Source organism: Brachyhypopomus gauderio, chromosome 6, assembly GCF_052324685.1.
Source record: "Brachyhypopomus gauderio isolate BG-103 chromosome 6, BGAUD_0.2, whole genome shotgun sequence".
NCBI classification, from domain to species: domain Eukaryota; kingdom Metazoa; phylum Chordata; class Actinopteri; order Gymnotiformes; family Hypopomidae; genus Brachyhypopomus; species Brachyhypopomus gauderio.
Genome location: NC_135216.1, coordinates 19,315,922 through 19,338,800, shown reverse-complemented (window position 1 = coordinate 19,338,800; position 22,879 = coordinate 19,315,922). Strand labels below are relative to the sequence as shown.

General features: G+C 38.9%; 2 protein-coding genes across 7 annotated transcripts in view; one reads left to right on the top strand and one right to left on the bottom strand.

Moving 5' to 3' along the window:
- evx1 (even-skipped homeobox 1) overlaps window positions 1–22,879 on the bottom strand; it is a 38,872-nt gene that overhangs the window by 1,912 nt on the left and 14,081 nt on the right. For 2 of the 5 annotated variants that reach the window (XM_077009432.1, XM_077009431.1), the window contains 2 exons: window positions 1,473–1,669; window positions 38–273 (listed from right to left, as the gene is read on the bottom strand). In XM_077009432.1, the coding sequence (XP_076865547.1) occupies window positions 38–273; window positions 1,473–1,668 (432 nt within the window). In that variant the 5' untranslated portion in view covers window position 1,669. Of the gene's footprint in view, window positions 1–37; window positions 274–1,472; window positions 2,119–4,490; window positions 4,703–16,434; window positions 16,700–22,879 lie in introns of those variants that run through there. The other 3 variants (XM_077009430.1, XM_077009433.1, XM_077009429.1) reach the window with 3 other exon arrangements.
- hoxa13a (homeobox A13a) lies at window positions 16,884–21,895 on the top strand. 2 transcript variants are annotated; one of them, XM_077009436.1, is made up of 3 exons: window positions 16,884–17,661; window positions 17,863–17,936; window positions 20,182–21,895. In XM_077009436.1, the coding sequence occupies exons 1-3, from the start codon at window positions 16,986–16,988 to the stop codon at window positions 20,275–20,277; spliced, it is 846 nt and encodes a 281-aa protein (XP_076865551.1). In that variant the 5' UTR covers window positions 16,884–16,985; the 3' UTR covers window positions 20,278–21,895. The 2 variants fall into 2 exon arrangements, with proteins under 2 accessions (XP_076865551.1, XP_076865550.1); XM_077009435.1 differs by lacking the exon at window positions 20,182–21,895 and having other exon boundaries at window positions 16,886–17,661; window positions 17,863–18,682.

Sequence of the window (22,879 nt, the reverse complement as noted above, 5' to 3'; positions counted from 1 at the left end):
TTACTTGTTCATATTTCTTATGGGGATGTTGCTGTACCTTGATCGTTGTTTCTGGAAGATTTAACGCGGCTGCCAGTTCACACCTGCGTGGGCGGGATACGTAATTCTCTCGATAAAACTCTTTTTCTAGTCGAGCTATTTGCTCCCTGGTAAACGCTGTCCGGTATCGTCGAATCTGGTCTGCCCCGTATGAGATGGCACTCGGGCTCGTGCCCACGTTCCCGCCGTCCACACCGCTCTCGGTACCGTGGCTCGGAGAGTCCTTTTCACGTCCTGTAGGAATCACAAACATAGAAGATTCAGGCCCAGTTGCGCTATGCCAGGCTGTTCCCACTGTTCCCAGAGAACTATAATAATAAATGGTTTGTACAGTAACTTGGACAGGTGGATTTCTGTTTTTAAATGAGACTGATTGCATTTCTGTGGTACTGCTATATAACAAGCATTCAGATTAAAATAAAATGATCGCAACTTATTATAACAAATTCGATCCGGTAATTATTATTATTATTATTATTATTATTATTATTATTAACCTACTTGTATTTGTATTTTGTTTAAAATAGAATTGTCTGTGTATAAAAAGCAAAACTATCCATTTAGTTAATTAGTCAATTTCTTTCTCTCTTTAAATTAGTGTATAATAGCAGGATCTGTTTATAACCAAGGAAGTAAAAAATAAAGACATTTCAGCCTATAAAAGCAGTTTGGTTTCATTCCCAGTGGTGAGCCTCACACTTCAGGATTAGCATTTAAACGGAGAGTAGTGTTTATTCAGTCGTGTAGTATCCTGTTTTGTAGTGTTTATTCCGTTTTGTAGTATTTATTTCGTTTTGTCGTGTTTATTCCGTTTAAATGTGGGAATGATAAAATGTTCTTCGAGTAGAGATTTTCGTTGTGAATAGGAATTCGCTTGTGGGAAGTGGCAGGGTGACCACCACAGACCACAGTAACATGCAGTAGCGTGTAGCCTGTTCAATTGTCTTTGTGGGTTAAGCCATTGTTACACATTTCACAGAACTAAATGTTTATAACTTTGAAATTCAGTTGTGTGTAGTATATATATATATTAATATTTGTAGTGTACAGCTGCATGATAACGCACCATCTCATTGAACGCTTCGCGTGTCTTGTGTCTTGGTAATTGACTCATTAATTCAAAACGCAACAATCGAACACTTTGTCAGCAGCATAACGTGAGACCGAGCACATTGATTACGCCATTACATCCCTCATTTATTAATTACGCATTCATACTCGAGAACAAAGTAACATATTGCTAATAGTACATGATGCATTATTTATGAAGTTATATATATATATATATATATATATATATATATATATATATATATATATATATATATATATATATATATATATATATGTGTGTGTGTGTGTGTGTGTGTGTGTGTGTGTGTGTGTGTGTGTGTGTGTGTGTGTGTGTGCGTGCGTGCGTGTGTGTCCTTTACCTTGTCCTGCAGGGTATTCCATGCTTTCTGGGGTACAGCTTACATCTATCTCCTCGTAGAAGTCCGATTCTGCGTCGGAGCTGCTGGCTTCGTTGTTGGGGAGGTCTGAGGGTTCCCTTCTCCGCGCGGAGGACTCGCTCGCCAGCCTCATTTCCCCACATGTGCCGCTCAGCTTTTCCTCCCGAGCCTCGTGCATTCTGTCTCGTGTGAAAGGAAAAGAGTCTGAGCTCAGGCAGTTCCGATGTGTCGGCTTGTCCTGTTGCTCGCACATTAGGTCGCCAGCCATCTCGGATATCGTCTTGGTCGCCAGTGTGCCAATGTGACCACCCTCTGTGCGCATCACCATGTCTTTTCTGCCTTCCATAACCGTTATAAGCGATGTGACCGTAATGCCAAATACAGTGGACCTCGCAGGGGTCGTTCTCAGTGCGAAAAGCGGACGAGATGCAGTCAGAGCGGCAAATGTACTAGCCGTGAGTTGTAAGCTCTCGAGAGTGCGGCACGAGCTCTGGGACGGATCACCATTGCCCCCTCTCTCCTCCGGAGCTGTCATTCTTAATAGGGTAGTCGTCATAATAGAAGGCTCTGTGACGCCACGCGTCGATTCGAAGTGAATAAACAACGAGGGTCCGCGCCGCAGCAGGAGGGGGTGAATCAAAGGGTAGGCTTGAAAAAAACTCACAAGGACATAAGTAACGCCAGCATGTCACGAGTCTGAAACGAAACCCGGTGTTCAGAAACGACACAAGGATGAATATTTTAATAGAATTTTCACGAACTTGTGAATTAAACCACGTTTATGTGTAAACTAAAGAAATGTAGCCTATATCAAAATACACTTCAACGAGAATGAGTGACGCATTAGGCTACTCCATGATTCGAAATGTCTTAACCGTATTTGTTAAACATTAATCCAACACAGTCGTGGATATATATTAGGCGACGTTTAGGTAACATTATACCATGTCTGGCAACACAGCTGAAACTGACTACACAGCTGAAGTCATTTGCTTTGGGATTCATTCGTAAAGACAGTGTTCAACGTCAAAATAAAATCAATTCTAGCCTACAAATAGTACAGTTGTATGGCGATTTATGGGGATGGGAATTTAAAACAGTAGAGCAAACTTACAGTTAGAACGGAAACCCCACTGATACGTGGGTATCGGGTGCCGTGTTTGTGTAACGGACAGATTTCTTCCGCACGGCAGTGGCGCATTGCTTCTATCATCAGTTTTACACCGGAGATTGAACGGAGGTGGTTTCACACTGTGCGTACGTACATGTGCATGTGCGTACCTGATAGGTAAAAAACACCTGTTTTATTTTAGGAAGGCAACATTTGCATGCAAGAGGAATTTAAAAGATACAGAATGAAAAGGTTCGAATGTAATGAAAATTAAAACCGAATAATCGGAATCGTTATTTCGATTCTGAGAGGAACAGTGGCATGACGTGACATAACGGTGATATCCAAGACGTTGAACCATAGATGCTATAGGTCGAATAATATCATACCATATTATCATATTATAATATCAATAGGCCGCAAGCGGTATGTCCGCACGGCGTATTTTGATTTGATCGCTTTATATTTTCATATTTCAGCTTTATCTTCGCCCCCTCTCTCTCACTCTCTCTCTCTCTCATCCGTCCTCGCTCGTTTTTCCAAAGTGGTGTCAAGGAAAGTGCTGAAAGGTCAAGTCCTTCTGGCCAGTAGTCAGAGTAACAGACTATTTGACATTTAATTGGATTTGTTTGAGCTAGGGCTAACAACGACGCTCGCGGGTTTTATACTGGGGACATGTCCTTTCCAATTAAGTAGCCAGAAAATGAACATCTCTTTGACGAGAGGCTTTTAATAACAGGAAATTGAGCCACAGACCGCATTTCTGTTCAATTTGTATTTTATCATTTACATATTAATATTTAAATAAATATTAACTAAACATATTATTAATAATTATTGGCAGATATATATATCTGTTTACGTATGTAAGCCGTTAGATGAAATAACTGTTTTTGTGTTTGTGTCCTAGCCCTGTCCATTAACACGTGATTAGTAGGCTTGCTTGTGCTCCGGACACTAACGGATTAACTTTTTGATCAAACAAGGCGTTCGGTTTTTACGAGGAATGCAACACATTACATTGTCATTTGATTTCCTGAACAACTGGAATTCCGTCTCTGGATACGACGACAGATAAAAGATCTTTTCAGGACAAATCGTAAAAGGAAGAAGTTTTGCCGACATTAGCGGTCGGACATGGTAAGGCGGGTTCTGTCGGGAAGGTTATCTCCAGAGCAGAGGAACCGCGTGCACTGCTTGCTTTCAGGGCGGAGGCCTCTCCTCGTGTGCCTTTGAAGTGCTCTCTGGTAGTAAACATTCACGAAGCATAGTGGTGAAGTATAGTGGCTTTTAAGGATATGGCCTCTGGGGATTTAAACGTCGTATTTACTTATCAACATTCAAGAAACCTTTGGCGGTGCTTTATATAGCCTGCGATCAATCTGTGGCCTGTATTTAAACGGCGCGTAGCATTGATGACGCGTCATCACAACAAAATCAATCAGATGCGTGTCAGCTAATTAAGTAAAAACTGTATTGAAGTCCCGCCCCTTTCTCTGTCGTCTCTCTCGCTACAATCCCCTCTTATAGTGAATTACGAAGCAAATGCTCATTACTGTGCAAAGCTCACATCGTTGTTCTGGCAACATTCACATCTTTGAATAAATTTTCAATTTTTTGTCAATTCAAATATTTGTAGAAAAAACAGGTTCGGTTACATAGCATTAGATTGGTCTGTAACCCTTGGTAAAGAGTATTTAGAAAGCAAAATTATGACACATCGATTAATTTTTTTAAAAATTGCTAGGTGTTAAATGGAGAGTTAACAAAGTACTGATACAACAATCTTAACTTTTAAAACATAGCATGGGTAATGACGCCAAAAACTCATTCGACAGTGATGACGTTGCAGTGTCTGGACAGTCAAAGCTGTCCTCGTGCGCCCTCACCTGTCAGAAGAAAGAAAGACGCATTCGTAAGCTGTTGGACACGCTACATAAATGCTCTGATTTTTGTAAATGAATAACGGAAAAATCACAGGTAACTCAGAATTCTCTTCCCAAATCCCATTTACATCCTTTCGAGGCAGGACGGACTACGGACTAACTGCGATTTTAAAGGTAATATCCTGGGTATGCGGGTTGTTTCTGACTCTCGGGGCTCGAGAGATTTTACGCCATGTGGGAACGTGGGATTCATTTATAATACTGACGTCACCACGCTACTTTAGAAAAAGGGACGTGTGCTTTAATTAATAGGCTAAACTAATTTGTTAAAAGGCCAGTGATATGCTATGTCAAACTGTTAAACCTTAAAAGCAGCTACGACATGCTCTACACGCGGAATGATCAACGATTATTATTTTTTAATTACAATACTTGTATGTAGTCCAATAATACTGCCACACAGAGTTGCAGTAAGCTCTACGCTGAAGTGCGTTTAGGAGAGCGTGTTTCACGAGGCTGGCACAGAGCTTCGCTTCGCCCTCCCATGTGTGTACATTCCTACAGCAGCAATAAACTTTTAGGCGTTCCTTTGTGACGTCCTTGAACTTTGAACCTTCGGAAATTTGTCACTCTCACGGAGAACGAATGACGTGTGACTTAGCCTGTAGAAATACTAGCTCTGAGTGTACCTGAAGGGTTAGGGTTAGTTTACCCGAAGAGTTAGAGTTAGTTTACCTGAAGAGTTAGGGTTAGTTTACTAGAAGAGTTAGGGTTAGGGGTAGCTTACTAGAAGAGTTAGAGTTAGTTTACCTGAAAAGTTAGGGTTAATTTACTATAAGAGTTAAGAGTTAGTTTACCTGAAGAGTTAGGGTTAGTTTACCTGAAGCTCAATTCACGCTGTAGTACTACCAGAACTACCTCTGGTAGAGTGTATCTGAGTGTATTTCCTAGTGCAGCTCACTGAAATAAAATGGTTCTATAGGAAGTCCTGGAAATAACTTGTGTCTAGATTTTGTGCTTTATAGATTTGCTTTACACAAATTGCTCAAAGTTCACTGTCTTAACTGGTAACAGTATATCTGAATACATTTAAATGCATATACATAATGAAGTTCAATAGTGCCTTTGTTAGATTTATTAATAGTATCTGTATATTATTGTAGTATATTATTGTAGTATACTGTAGTATATTATTGTAGTATATTGTATTGTAGTATGCAAGTCTAGTATATTGTGTATTAGTGTACAACACTGTAGTAAATTGTAGATTGGTATACAAGATTATTGTATTTGTATACAATAGTAAAATGTATATTAATATACAAGATTAATATAAAAAGTAGGGTGCTCTTAAATGAGAGAGGATGTTCATTGTAAAGTTCTGGGGTGGGTTTCCCGAAACGTTCGTGTCTCTAAGCAGGGCCGGAGTGGGACACTTTTTCAGCCCGGGAGTTTTATGCCCAAATCCGGCCCAAAATGATTTTCCCTCCCAATCGGCCCAAACTAGAGATTAACATGAACCGGCCCATCGGGAATCCTCCCGAATCTCCCGATTAGCCACTCCGGCTCTGTCTCTGAGTACATCATAACCTCGTACTTACGAATATTCTTACATTTACGAGTGTTTCCCGAAACTCTTCGTAACTTACGTCGTACTTATAGTCGTTCGTAAGTTAAGAATATCCGGACCCATTCGTAACTCACTAAGTCCTTCTTAACTCGAAACTCACGTGCAGTTCTACCTCAAAAAGGATAGAGGCGCTATTTTCACTCGCGCTGGTTTTAAGCACGGCATTACAACATTTGCGTTTATGTCTATAATTAGCCTAGTATCCTATTTTCTTTTGAAGTAATTACATCGCATATACCACAGTGTGTCAACAAAAATCAAATGTACTACTAATTATTTAGCATTAGTTAATATTTTTCCAATATTTAGTTAAATCTCTCCGTTCATCATCGTGCAGTTAATAGCATTTCAGACTTTCACAATTAATGTATTCTTTGCAAATAAATGGATACAAGTTTGCCTATTAAGCTTGTTTTAACTTAACCAATAAAATGGATCGATTAATCGGTAGCACATATAAGTAACTTGGATTAAGGCTAGCAATTGTGCTTGTGTTATGAACATGGTTGCTCTTCAGAGTATTGGCTTTGAATAGAAGGTATAATTTAAGAAGACGACGTAATCTACGATTTTATGCCACAGGTGGGTTTCTGCAGACTGCTGGTGATGCCCACGGACTAAGCAAAGCTGTCATATTTAAATGTGTGCATGCTGTTAGCATTGCTTCGCCATGCAGCAAAGAAATAAAAAATAAAATAAAACATGTCACTCTGATCCCCATACACACTCCCAGCCTATATCTACATCTGCTGTAAAGGCTTACTCTGCTTTGAATATACAAGTAATATACAACCACCAAGGCCTGGGAGTACTCATGTCTCCTTCATCTGGGCCAATTCTGGAGTGTGTCAGATGGCTAGGGACGGTGCATTTGATGGTGGATATGTAGGCCTACTAGGTGACAGTGGGTATCCACTTTGAAGTTATATACTGCTGTATCAAATCCCCTGGTATCCCTTCAGTAGCTGTGGGCCTAGTATCCCAATTTCCTTCTCCTCAACAGTAAGGGCACTTGTGGACATTTGACCCCAACCAGTCTTAACCCTCTCCTTTCTGATTTCTCCCCTCTTATTTTTGACTTGACTACAGAAGTCATGACACATGCCATGCCTGACCTCTTAATTCCATTACATGCGCTGATATTCTTGGCAATATCGTCCCATTTTTGTTTTGTTTTTTTCTGAATTTGAGGAACTTCTCGAGCTATTGTTCAGTTCACTCGACATAAAGTTAAAAATTCTCTTCTTGTTTGCCATGGTTTTGAATAACGTGTGAAAGGTTAATTGTGTGCCGTATTTATAGCCTTGATAAAAGCCTACGTTCGGTCAGAATTGCAAAGGTAATCATCTATGATCTACTCATTTTGTTCTTATACTTGAAATTTCAACACTTAATAGTTGTTTGTTTTTATGATTGTCATTTTGCCAATGATACTTTTGCGTTGTAATAATGAAAAAATGTATGTAAATGGTTCGGTTTTCGACTAGCGGAGTTTTTCCAGTGCAGATGCAGAGGCGGAGTCAACTAAGAACTACTTAGAACTCGTTCGTAAATTTGGAGACTACGAAGGCTTTTGGGAAACACTCGTAAATTTGGCGTTCTTAAAGTTACATCGTTCTTAAAGTTGTTCGTAACTTTCTAAGATCGTTCGTTATCGGGAAACCCACGCCTGATCTGTTATTAGTGGTATTAACAGTGGTATTTGTGGTATTAACAGATGTAGAGATGTCATTTGGCTTTGTATCTGCTGAACTACAAATATTGCTATTTATTCAAAATCATAAAAATGTTAATACATCAAATCAATGTGTTTTTTCTTCAGTTTATAGTCTTCATGTAATTGTGTAAGTTCTGGGTGTTTTGAGAATCAGTTATCACTGAAGTCTGATACCACTGAAGTATGATACTCCATCATCTTTAAACTGTATCACATTTCTTTATACCTATAATATATGATTATGATTTCCCAAGCCTACTTAATTTAGATTATTTATAATTGATAATATAATTGATGTCATATAGTTACTATCATAACACAACATAATATGCATGATTAGAGCTCCACACACATCTCCACACATCTCCAAACATTCAGAATATCTCCACACAAATCACACACATCTCTTATCATCTCCACACACACACATCTCCAAACATCTCAGACCATCTCCACACACATCTCCAAACATATCCACACACATCTCCAAACATCTCCACACACACACATCTCCAATACATTTCCACACACATCTCCAAACATCTCAGATCATCTCCACACACATCTCCACACTCATCTCCACACATCTTCAAACATCTCCACACTAAGGATGTATATCTTCACCACTAAGGTAGATTTGATACACATCTCGATACACTGTCACCGAAACGATATAACTGCGATACTCTGAAACCCCTTGTTGATACGATGCGATACAAATCACTCTTGTTCACGATATGATGCGATTCAAAATGATTTGATAACGATATGACTTATTATATGAGGATTCGGTTTGATAAGTGATCATTCGATACAGTTAGTTGAGGTTTGAGGATGTATTGGCCTAACCCATCAGTTTTCTTAACTCAATAGCACAATTCTACTTTACTCTCTAACAATTTAAGGGATGTATGCAATGGAGCAAAACCAATACATATAATATTAAAAAATGCATAATTCAGTATATTCAGACAGAGCATTAATTTATTCAAGTGAATTATTCAGTTATTTTCTCCATCTATATTTATACAAAACGTTTAAAACATAAGATGAACAGTTTTTAAAAGTACTGTATTAACATAGTGAAAATTATGATCTGCAACACTACTGTCTGCTAGACTTACGAGGGGGTAGCGGCCGCAGAGATGTCCACACCGTGCGTCTTTTCTTGTGTCGCCAGGTTCGTTGTGCTACTAACGTATTTGATAGCTCCACGGCATTGTTTGCAGATTGCGTGCGTCTTGTCAAGTTGACCACCTCGCTTAAAAAACCCGAAATATTGCCACACGTTTGATTTGTGTGTCTTTTTTGGTGCATTAAATATATTTGTCGTTGCTAATGCTCTCGTTTCCCTCCATCTTTGTTGTCTGCGTGTTTGCGTCAGTACCTGAGGACACGATTTATGTTGCCTCGGAAAAAAAAGAAATCAATAAAAATAAAAAGTATGTTGCCTCTATAAATACGTTAGAATAAGGAATAGATAGTGGAAAACAAAACACCCTATTTAACCATGGTATTTGCCGATGCAAAAAGGCTAGAGGAGATGCACCGTAAATTCGCCCGCAAATTAAACCTGATGCACGTTGAATCTACAGTCGAATCGCAGACATGTGTGCCGAATCACCGATGTGAATCGGTGAATCTCCCCATCCCTACTCCACACACATAATTGCAAACTACACACACCTCAGACATATACACCACCTCCTCAATATACACACACATGCACACACCAATATAGCAGTTCACCCAGGCATAACCCTGACCAGCACAATGGTAGAGTTCATGATTCCAGACAGCACTGAACTGCAGTGGTAGAGTTCATGATTACAGACAGCACTGAACTGCAGTGGTAAAGTTCCTGATTACAGACAGCACTGAATTGCAGTGCTCGAGTTCATGATTACATACAGCACTGAACTACAGTCGTAGAGTTCATGATTACACACAGCACTGAACTGCAGTGGTAGAGTTCATGATACAGACAGCACTGAACTGCAATGGTAGAGTTCATGATTACAGACAACACTGAACTGCAGTTTTACAGTACAACTGCTCCCATGTTGTGTTCATGTGTGTACACACTGCTTGTAAAAATCAAACATCCTGAAGATATAACTGCACACCACTGTCATTTCTGATGTAGTCCGTTCTGATAGATATGATGTTCTAATAGATATGATGTTCTAATAGATATTGTCAGTTCTGATATTGTAAGTACAAATGTATCAATCTTTCAATCTCTTCTATCAATCTATCTCTTTCAAACCTATATGTTATCTGCACTGAATTAATTAAATTGTTCTAAAATACTGTTCTATTTACTAAATATACTATATATATACTATTGTTCTAAATACTGTTCTGTTACTGTTCTGAACAGTTATCTAGAGTTACAGTAGGATTAGAATTAATAATTAGACTGAAGGTTTAGGGTTAGTAATTAGACTGGAGAGTAAGCAAAAATGAGAATATTCCACACCATAGTTTTCACTCACATGTGTCTAATGACAGAATAAATATAAGGTTTACATTTGAAGGAGTTTGTGTGACAATATATACAGTACAACTGCTCCTATGTTGTGTTTATGTGTGTACACACTGCTTGTAAAAAACAAACATCCTGAAGATATAACTATGCACATCACTGTCATTTCTGATACATGACAATTCACCAGCCTGCTGTCCCCACAGCTACCCCACTAACCCTAACCCTAATTCTAACCCTAGCCCACCCCACTGCAAGTCCAGAATCATTTGGCTGTAATCAGAACATCATTTGGCTGTAAGATTTAATGGTGGCTGTCAGGTTTAAACTCATCAAAGACTTGCAGAACAGTGCTACTCAAAAGCAGTGTGTTGGCACTCTAGAACAGCTGTTCTTCTAACATACTAGTGGGAAACATAAGCTGCGTAGTGGTGTGTGACCCACCAAGGCCGGATTTGAAGAACATGATGTTAAAGAGTGTGGTAACATAAAAGAACTGTTACCACATTGCCAGCTATATTACAACCACATTATCAACTGAAAAGAACACTGCCTCTGTAGAACACTAACTCTTAGAACACTGCCTCTGTAGAACACTAACTCTTAGAACTCTGCCTCTGTAGAACACCACCTCTGTAGACGCTCAGTTGTCTTATCAACATTGTATTGGAGATTTCATGTCTAAACCGATGTCTCACAGCTGCGACCAATACCAGTGGGTTGCAAAACCCTCCAAACTGCTCCTATAAAGCAGGGAGCGTTTATGTGGTTGATCCGGTATATTTTAGTACCGTTAGTGAGAAATCTAGATCACCACCATGTTCAAGAATAGAACTGGGTGCTCATGAAATAATACTTTATTCTGCGTGTGTGTGTGTGCAAAAGGACACTCAATACAGTTCAAACATGAGGTGACTGCGGCTGTCAGTTTTCCATTTACAACAAAAGTAATTTTAATGGCTCGGCTGTAGTCTGTACAATGCGCATGCTGACAATGCAAAATGTATAATAAATTACAATTTCTCGATCATAGTCAAACAGGTCTTGTGTTACTGTGGCTGAAGTGCGAAAACACGCATTGAGAAAGTAGTTCTTCATACAAATGTTATATCACAGAGAGAGAGCCTGTCAATAAAGTGCATGGCAGTCAGATAGTGTGTTCAAAGTAATGATTTCTGTGACACGTCATAGTACCTGTAAATATTTTTAAGAAACAAGACCCTTGTTAATCAAATTTCAAGCTCTCAGACCTTAACAGGAGCAAGTATATCTACAACTAGTAGCAATTTATACTTCTGTGTGATACTAGCTCGTGATCTTTAGTGAGATAATGCACGCAAGCTGCTGACAACGCATTTGCGCAATGCGTGAGACCTTGGTGAGATAACAAAACGTTTTTATTGTCACTGAATTCTTTCAAGGCCATGCGATTTCAAGAGCCCTTATCTATCTATCTATCTATCTATCTATCTATCTATCTATCTATCTATCTATCTATCTATCTATCTATCTATCTATCTATCTATCTGTCTGTCTGTCTGTCTGTCTGTCTGTCTGTCTGTCTGTCTGTCTGTCTGTCTGTCTTAGTTCGTTCGTTCGTTTATTATGATTCATGCTGTTTTTAGTGGTTGGGTAAAGGACACGTTTCTCTCTGATATGTGATTGCATTACTCTCTCTGCTTCTGCAGTTTTAGTGCTGCGCTTTCTCTAACTCGCTTGGACGTTAAGGACCTGGTCACAGTGTGATCTAACAGATCCGCCCCTCACGCTCGACACACTTCCGAGCAAGGTTTAATGAGCCTAACCAACTTGAACTTGACCATGGCGCGCGCACAGAAAAAAGGCAGAAACGTCAGTACAAATACCACTGCGATTTTGTGTATAAAACAATGAAAACTTGTCGTGACATTATCTAATATGCGATTTGTGTTACTTTATGTGATAATGTACTTAAATGGACATCCTTCTAAACAAAAAAGCAGTCTGGATTTTTTTTTATACTCGGTACTCCTGCCTTCTTCACGTGCCCTCTGACCTTTTCCCTCCCAGACCCGTGACGCAGTTCTCGCGCCTCAAAGCTGAATTAAGCAGACAAACCTTACGGAAAACACTGCACGCGCACCACTGCGCCGCACAAAATGGATCCCACGTGCAGCCATGTTCATTTCCAGTGAACATGAAAAAATGATTCACCTCACGCTTAAACGCGACTTAAACAAATAAACAAACAAAAACGGGCTGTTGATTTGTTGAATTTTAATTAGAACTGAAGAAATGTATCGCCTGAAAGAAAGTTCTTTACTAATACTTTCCTAGTATGGATTGTTATTGAGTTAACGGTCTAGCACAGGAGTGCCCACGTCTGATCTTGGAGATGTACAGCCTGCAGAGTTTAATTCTAACCCTAATGCAGCACATCTGACTCATATATTAAGATGATACCAAAGGACGTGATTCACTGCTTCAAGTGTGTTAGATTACTGTTGAAACGCAACTCTACAGGGCGCTGAAGACAGGACTTTACCATTAAACCGTGTATTAGTTTTGAATTACATACATCCTATATTAGATTTTGAGTATTTAATATTCCAAAGATAGACGGTAGTGCACTTTGTTATATCAACTGTTTAGTTATAAACGTCACTATTTCCAAAGTCTTCCAAACTCACAGTTTTTTTCTGTCAGTAATTCTAATCACGATTCGTAGGTCTCTGAAGTTTTAAAATTAAGTCTAAACTTTTAAACATTTTGTAAACGACTTCATCAATTGAAAAACATAAATAACATTTGAGACTACAAAAGATTTAGCATGATTTAAATTACGAGATCACAAATGGTTTTTAATTGTGCTGTGACCTCGTCTGCGTTTTAAGTATTTACATTATTTGAAACATTTGTATTAGTGCGAATGTTTACTTCCCTTAAGTGATGAGACGGTTCACACCCACCCGAGTTTGTTCATCTGTTCATGAAGCAGTTAATGTCCTGTCCCCATTATTGTCATATTACTAGAAGCAAAGTCTTCCTCGAGCTTTTAATGTACACGTGCAGGGCTTTACCAACAGGAAGATTTTGTTTGGATTTTAAGAGAAACGTCATTAGCTTACAGTAGCCTATAGCACCAGTACGATAACGTCATACAACATATTAAAGAATACGTGGACAACACTCTTAAAGAAACGCTGTGTGAAATTCTTTTTACATTCTTTAGAATTCCAGACTATGTGAGATATAACACCACTGTATCAAAAATTAAGTTTGGTATTATTTCAGATGTGTTATTTTTAAGCGTAAATTTCATATTTTCAGATTTAATCATGTGTTCCGAAACCTGCGATAGCCGCGAACATTATACATAGATTTTTGACTGTTAACAGTTTGATTAACAGGTTTGTTTTGAGGAATCAATTAAGCAAAAAAAAACAATACAACTTTATTTAAAGCAAAACTTTTGTGTTTATTTATACGAGTTGCTAAAATCAATACTACAACTACAAATAGAATTTAAAACATGGCATACTCTTTATCAAAATGTATTGAATATGCGTTAAGATACCTGCTAGGGATTTGAAGTCTACCCAGATCTGGTTCGTTCGTTTCTCTAGATATGTCTAAATGTTTGCAGGTTTGCACTTGGTCATCAGGCAACCGAACCGGGAGCCCCACGTCATGTGACGTGTTTTAGCCGCGTTCAACGAATCCCAACACGTCACCCGAACCCCAGGATCCATTCAGTGCAGTTTCATATTTACAAACGGTCATACATGAAACATCTTGTGCAGTTTAAATATAACGAAGAAAAGAACAGTACAGTTTCATTCATAAAATAGGTCATTAATTAAAAGCTTTAAAAATGGCTTTAGTCTGATTCGTTTCACAGTTTTAACAGGATCTACATGCATTTGATAAAGGGCTTTCTATCTCTTCACCATCTTACTGGTCACTCCTACAAACACTCTCCTTAACACGCGCGCCGTCTTACCTGTCGTACCTGCGTCTGAATATCTCTTCCTTATAACCAGGTTAATTACTTCATTTATACTGCTTGTATTTACTGTCTTGAATAGAAAGTACATTTTTACAATTTTCATTCGTAAAGTCATATTCTTCCCAAATGTATCTATAAGCACCAAATCACTAAATCACAACTTAATCACAGCCGTTAAAACAAGTGTTTAAAAAACAGTAGTTGCGCATGTTAAACGGTTGTTCTGCGTGATTTAGCTACATGAAGTTGACCACATTTCAGTTAGCGATACTAACTGTATTCCGTATGTACTAGTGGTACTAACTGTTTCCAGCTCTTACTGGCTACTAGCAATTTTCGTGCACTTTCTATGAAGACAGCGGTCGCTGGATCCTCAGAACAGAATGTACTGCGTATTTCCTTCTGGATTAATAAAGTACCTATCCTATCCCTATCCTATTCTGGCTGTTCATGTTTGAATACGTTTAGTGCATCTTTCAGTATACTATTTTTCAGTAGGCCTATTTGATGCTGATTTTACACCACTGGCAAAGATAAGAAATTCCACTTTGTTGGTTTAATTGAACATCTCTAGCGACGTCACGTTTCTAACTGTTGTTAGAGTTACAACAATGCAAACATCTAAAGGCATTATGGATTTTATTTATTTTTACTAAAAGCATGATGTTGAGACCCAGTGAATTATCTGCAGTGAAATGTTTTCATCATAGTAATACGAAAATCAAGAAATTGAAACACACACATTCGATATTGAATTATTGTGAAAACTTCAGTTTTACTCGGTGATTATACAAAGCAGAATACGTGCATAATGGCAGAGAGTTTGTGCGCTTAATGACAATCCATGTTGTTTTAGTGCATCACAGTGTCTGCTGTGAATAGCACGTCATGATATAAATTGATAATTATGTTACAGCAGCTGTTTGACACGTTATAGCGTACACAAGATATAGCGTAGACATTTTATTACTGTCTAATGCTGCTCTTAAGCATCGAATGTATAAACATAAAATTATTTACAAATTAAATTGTATAATATATGGTAAAATATCAATTAAGTGGGTGATAGTTGTTTTAGTCAGAGCCACAAATAAATAAATACACCGTCCTAGAATTACGAATGAAAGACTTGTTGATACGAAAACACAGACTCCGCAGCTGGTAAGCTAACTGCAGTAAACATGGGCGTACAGACTGGACATCCGTGTGGACGAACTGTCCGCTAGACAGCCATTCAAAGACACTTTTGACATGTCCACGACAAAATCCGCGACCCACTCCCAAAACGGGAAAGGGGCCTTTTCAGTTTTTTATAATCTCTTGAACTGCGAGGAAGTGCAACCAAATTAGTACGTGTAGAATTACGGATTCGTTCCTTTGAGCAAATATGTAGGTGTTAATGTGGCTAGTAATAGTAGTGGAAAGTTTCTTAAGAACGATTCATTCAGTAAACAGTTTTCACTATATGCGACCTGCATCCCCTTCCGTGTACTGAACGTCTGAACCGACAGACGCAGGCTCGCGGCCAGACGGCAACTTTCAACTTGACCTTGGCCTGCAAGTTCCGCCAGCTCCGCACGCAGAGCTTGTGGACAAACACACACGCGCGCGCGCGCGCGCACACACACACACACACACACACACACACTCACACACACACACACACTTCTCTCAGTTCTGTGTCTAAACAACTCGTTAGCACCGCGAAACCACCAGGGCTTGTGATCGAATCACACCGATGAAGCCATATCTCCTGTTTGGCAATCTTTTTGAGGAGGGTAGTGCTCACGTTTGATGAAGACTCGTGTTTGAGGAAGACTCGTGTTTGATGAAGACTCGTGTTTGAGGAAGACTCAAGATGCTGCATTGGGCTTCTTGTTTAATATCACTACAATAACTGGTTCAAACCAGTACACCATCGTAATTAGATTTTATTATTAGGATTTAAGTATGAAGACACTGAAACTGGCTTAATTCACTAGATTTTGTACATTCAATTTTAAATTAAATCTAATGCAGGATATGTTTTTTTATCTGTCTTCCTTCTTTTGTTATCTACAATGTAAATAGCATTATAATGTGCATTGCTATGCAACTATGAATGTTATAGAGAGGAAACTATACCTCAAATTAGCAAGACCGCGTGTCCGCCATTGCAACAGCTTCAGTGTGAATAAACAGAATTCATACTTGTCGACTAGACGATCGTTGTTCAAAAGGCCAAAACTGCAAACGTGGAAATTCGTTTCAGAGCCACACGCATCCCCTCCTGGAGAAGTCCTGAGCCTCATGCAACAGCAGATATTACTTTAGATTCCTCTATAAATAGGGTTTTAATATTTTGATATTCAGTCTGTAGAAATAAACCATTGAGGGGTTTAAAAAACATTTGCACATTTACTGACATATAGTTTTGAGCACGTGAGATGGACTAAGTATTTGATACGAGAGGTTCGTTTATAGCTCCGCGTTTTTCTTTATTTTAATTGTTTGCACTTGAAACGTTTCATCGTTCTAGACAAATCACGTGTCCAAGTATGAGCCAATGACAACACGACCTTGGACGTGCAAGGCGCGCGTCAGAGTCTCTTGACTCTCGCGGAATCGGTTATCTCCTGTTTTTCAGTCCGCGATCTTTTTTCAAAAGAGACACAAGTTTCGATGTCTGACGGGCTATGTCAGCGTCACTGCTTCTCCGCCCGCGTTGGATCGATCCAGTCATGTTTCTCTATGATAACGGCGGCATCACGGACGAAGCAGCCAAGAACATGGACGGGTTTGCGGGAAGCAACTTCCCACCTAGTTCGTGCAGAAACCTGATGGCTCAAGCAGCACCTCCGGCGCCCAGCGCTGCGTACACGTCCGGCGAGGCAGCCGCAGCAGGGGCGGCCGAACCCGGCAAACAGTGCAGCCCGTGCTCGGCCACGCAGGGTTCCGGTGGCGCGTCACTACCGTATGGCTATTTCGGAGGCGGTGGATATTACCCGTGCCGTGTGTCCCATCGCCACGGAGGTGGAGTAAAGTCGTGCGCTCAGTCCCCCGCTCCAGCCTCGCCTTACGGGGAGAAATACATGGACATGTCTGGCACATCGCTGGAGGATTACTCCACGAACAGAGCAAAGGAGTTCGCTTTCTATCCCAGCTACGCCTCGAGCCCATACGCGCCCGTACCCAGCTATCTGGACGTGCCCGTGGTGCAAACGGTCAGCGGGCCCTCGGAACCACGGCACGAGTCTTTATTGCCTATGGAAAGTTATCAGCCGTGGTCTATCGCTAGTGGCTGGAACGGGCAGGTCTACTGTACCAAAGAGGAGCCGCAGACAGCACACGTGTGGAAGTCGTCTTTACCAAGTAAAGTGAATTTATATTATTTTATATTACCAAGCATTTTAGCATATTCATTTAAAATACACAAGAATTAATTCAGTCTGACTGTAGTTTTAGGGAATAGAGCACTCCATAACATTTGCTCATTTCACAATAAAAATAGATATTCCGTTAGGTTAATACAGGTGAAGTCTATGTTTCTAAACGTTTATTTTCCTCTCCCAGACATCGAGCGTAATGCAGGACCAGAGGGGAGTTCTGTTCGTCGCGGACGGAAGAAGCGAGTCCCGTACACCAAGGTACAACTTAAGGAGCTCGAGAGAGAGTATGCCGCCAACAAGTTCATTACCAAGGACAAGCGCAGGCGGATATCCGCTCAAACCAATTTGTCCGAACGACAGGTTACCATCTGGTTCCAGAACCGGCGCGTAAAGGAAAAGAAAATTGTCAATAAAGTAAAAAATAACAGTTAGCCCATCGAGACCATAACTGAGAGGAATACCGCAAGTCAAATAATACTCAAATCTGAAAGCTGTGTATTTAAAAGCTATCAAATACAGACGTTTTAGTCGTTTCTGCTGCCTGGACTTCTACATGGCAGATACGCTTTTGGATATGACAGGTTCGATGGAGACGCGGTGCGTCATATTTGCTCCGCCGGGTTACGGTGCGTGCGCAAAGCTTCAACTCAGGACAAAGTGGGTCACTAATGGAGTGTTTCTCGCAACTACTATTATTAACTCTACTTCTCACAAAAAAACATTTGGATGTTGACTGAAAATTACAATATTTTACCTTGCTCAACAGTTGCCCAGTCTCTGTCATTACTCACTCAGTGTCTTGTCTCGCGCTTTCAGCTTAGTGATAAAGATTATGAGGAGGAATCCAGAATTTAGTTAAATTTCCGTTTTATGTACAGTAGTACAGTACATGTGCTTTCGTCTGTGCAAAATACGCCCGTGTCTGTCTGAATATTGAGTGGCTCGTCTGTATCGTCGTAGTGTTCTTGGATGCGTCCGTCCCAATAAACCACTGATATAAGTAACGACTTTTTTTATCATGTTTTTTATCACCAGACGTATGCTGTCTTAAATACTCGTGTTAATTCAGTTAAATGCCGTTTGTTACGGGAGTGGTGTATAGTTGGACTACGTAATGTCCATTTTGGAAGGCCGCCAGGGTTTTACTCATGCAAGTCAAAATTATTTACTGCGAAGTGGTAATGTTCGTCTCTCCGCACTGGGAGAGCAGGATTTGCACGAGTTTAAGTTTTGCAAGTTCAACAGAAACTCCGTGTGTTGAGCAACAGCGCCATCTGCTGATGGTGTTGTTGTGGTTCCCTCACCGTTCCCAGTTTCGCTAAAACGTGTTGATATAAGTTTTTTATTACAACGTTTAGAAATTTTATTACAAGAATCACAATACAGTTCACGATAATCATTTGAAATTTGTGGCAAAACATTGCTAAATAGACTGAGAGTAGTCGATATACCGCTTGCGAGTTCATCTTAACGTGGATATAACGATTTAATTAAATGTTTCACCGCCATTTCTAACAACATCTATGCCGTGCGTTCTGTGTGTTACATTATGCAGTCTGAACGCAGTTTTGGCATGTACTGAATTTAGAGCAGTGCAAAATATTATAAAGTGTGATTTGGAAAGAATGTTGCTAATGCCGTGTAAGAATTTCCAAGTTTTTAGAAAAAAAACATTACAATATTTTAGATTTTGACTGATTATGACTTTTTAGGTCCCTCTGTCTTTGTACGTTTGAACTGAGATCCTATAACTTTGCCTACGTTGTAGTATCATAACATGATATGGAATACCACTGAATTCGAAATGAAAGTGTGGGCTGTATCGTGATTTCCACTGTATCGGTGAAACGATGTATGGTGTGTCGCATAGGACACATTAGACCCCGACATGCAAGCAGAAAAAATAAATTAAAAAATAAACAAAGTTTATATGGAGATTAAAAAAACCAAATTTTAACATTCATAGTGTTTGCATATTAGCTGTTATGAGTAATTCAGTAATTATGTTTTGTTGAGCAGTTTGGTCGTTTACCAGAGTGATAACAATGTTGTTTCGTTACCCAGAATGGGCCTTCTATTTCATTGTTGTGACATTTTGTCATAATTTTGCTGTTGTTATATAGCGATTAATTTGCTGTTTTTTATATAGTCATTAATTTGCTGTTGTTATATAGTGAATCATTTGTTTTTGTTAAATAGTGATTAATTTGCCATTGTTATGTAGTGATCAATTTGGTTTTTGTTTTATCAATTATTTTGTTTTATATAATGATTAATTTGTTTATTAAATGTGATCACTTTGCTGTTGTTATATAGTGATTCATTTCTGTTTTACATTGTGATTATTTTGTTGTTATTATATAGTGATTCATTTGTTTTTTACATTGTGATTATTTAGCTGTTGTTATATAGTGATTCATTTGCTGTGTTACAAACTGTTTATTTTAATGTTCTTACATAGTGCTAATTTTGTTGTTATATAGTGATTATTTTTGTTATATAGGACCTGTTTGTCACACTTCTGGCGGGATCTGAACATGGAGTGTGGACAGCATGTCAAAGCAAGAGCACAAACTATCTCAACACTTATGCCTTCTAGAGCCTTCTAGAGACTTCTAGAGACTTCCAGAGATTTCACAGACTTTCAGCTTGGAGCACACAGTTGATTAAATTAACATTACTAATATTCAGCAACAATGACACAGTAAAGAACAGACAACAACATAATTATAAACAGATTTTATTCATTTGCATGACTCAGTAAAATGTTTTGCTAAATTATTATTTAGGCGATGGATATCTACACAATGCATCAAAAACACAAAACGCTTTAGTAATTTGTGCCTGTCTGCTATTCAGACTTCATTTCTCAACACAGATAGTTGTGTAATAATAGTCATTGAACAGATTATTGTTAACTCTCCTGAAGACCAGAAGGTGTTTGTACATATATTTATGCTACAAAATATTCAGTATATAATTATCAGTTTAAATGATATGCTATAAAATAATTTTGCTCCTTATTAGGGCACTGTGTATCTCCCTTGGTAAGGGAAGAAAGAAAAGTTAAAAAGCACAGTTGTGCACAGTGTTTTCTTTCCAAATACATTAAACTGACTTTATCATTGTCATCATAACATTAAACTGACTTTATCATTATCATCATAACACTTTTTAAAAATTCATGTATATTGTTTTATCTGATTCATGGTCATGGTGTGCTATCCTAGCAGAACAGGGCTCAAGGCGAGAAGCAACCATGGACAGTGGACACACACACACACACACACACACACACACCGGGCCAATGTAGCGACGCCAATCGACCTAACATGAAAGTATTTGGAATGTGGGAGGAAACCTGAGTACCCTGAGGAAGAGCACACGCTCACAGGAAGAACAAACATGCGCCATAGTGTCCAGCCCAGAATCAGCCCAGCTTTGGCTCTGTGCCTCCCAGCACACTTTACTGTTATTTTATTATTTTATACCTCACATTTAAATGAACTAAATTATAGTAATTTAATTTTAATTTAGTTTAGTTTCCTGGTGTTGAACGTTCTCCAGACCCCCAGCTGTTGCTGTTAGGAACACAGAGTGTAGGTGAAACGAGACCCCTCAGCTGTGCACTTTAACAGAAAGGATGTGTTCTGTTAGCCTGGGAAGCATGGACGTAATTTTTGGGGGGGACGGGGGGGACATGTCCCCCCCACTTTTTCAAAAGCTGGCTTTGGTCCCCCCCAGTTTTTACGGTTAAAACCAAATATTTAAATAGCGACGAATCCATGTCCCCCCCACTTTTGAAATCAAAAATACGTCCATGCTGGGAAGGAAAGACTTTTCTTACTAAGTTTAATGAGCAAAGCATTTATGATCTTGAAATAATATGAGGAATTGCTTTTGACTATTTGACTGCTTTCTTGCAGTTAAATCTAATGAGTAAATGTATTGTTCTTGTGATAACGCGGTACACAAGGTTGTTGCAGTGGTTGACCACATTTCCGTGGCTAAACACTGATTTCATTTTAGGGTTGAATAAAATGTATTAGTAATTCTTCATCGGCCTCATAAATACATATACAAATAAATACTTTATCTTTTTATACTACTACAACAACTATTACTACAGCTACTACTACTACTACTATTACTACACCTACTACTACAACTATTACTACACCTACTACTACTACTGCTACTACTATGACTACTACACCTACTACTACATCTATTACTACAGCGATTACTACTACACCTACTACTACAACTATTACTACAGCTACTAATACTACTACTACTACTACACCTACTACTACATCTATTACTTCAGCTACTACTACTACTTCTACTATTACTACAGCTACTACTACTACTACTACTACTATTACTACACCGATTACTACAAATATTACTACAGCTACTACTACTACTGCTACTACTACTACTACACCTACTACTACAACTATTACTACAGCTACTACTACTGCTACTACTACAACTATTACTACAGCTACTACTACTACTATTACTACACCTACTACTACAACTATTACTAGAGCTACTACTAGCTACTACTACTACACTTACTACTACAACTATTACTACAGCTACTACTACTGCTACTACACTCACTACTACAACTATTACTACAGCTACTACTACTACTATTACTACACCTACTACTACAACTATTACTACAGCTACTACTACTGCTACTACTACTACACTTACTACTACAACTATTACTACAGCTACTACTACTGCTACTACACTCACTACTACAACTATTACTACAGCTACTACTACTGCTGCTACTACTACTACAACTATTACTACAGCTACTACTGCTACTACTACTGCTACACCTACTACTACAACTATTACTACAGCTACTACTACTGCTACTACTACTACTACTAGTGCTACTACTGCTACAACTACAACTACTGCTCCTTTTACAATTACACAACTACTGCATATATTACTACTATTACTACTACTAATACTACTACTACTAATATTACATAAGGTGTATATAGCCTAGTGTTTACAAAGGCGCTTTAAGACACTTACAAAGTCATAGCAAAATCACAGCCAAACTAGATCACAACAATAACAATGGTAGCACTGGTAACACTGGTTACCAGTTAATCATTATAGCTTGTATTTTTATAGATGGTAAGTTTTATAAAGAAAGTAAA

Bases quoted from the DNA above. Each gene is read 5' to 3' on its own strand.
- hoxa13a (XM_077009435.1), top strand. From the start codon at position 16,986: ATGTCAGCGTCACTGCTTCTCCGCCCGCGTTGGATCGATCCAGTCATG. The intron at 17,662-17,862 runs GTAAAGTGAATT...TTCCTCTCCCAG, and splicing joins GTGGAAGTCGTCTTTACCAA to ACATCGAGCGTAATGCAGGA.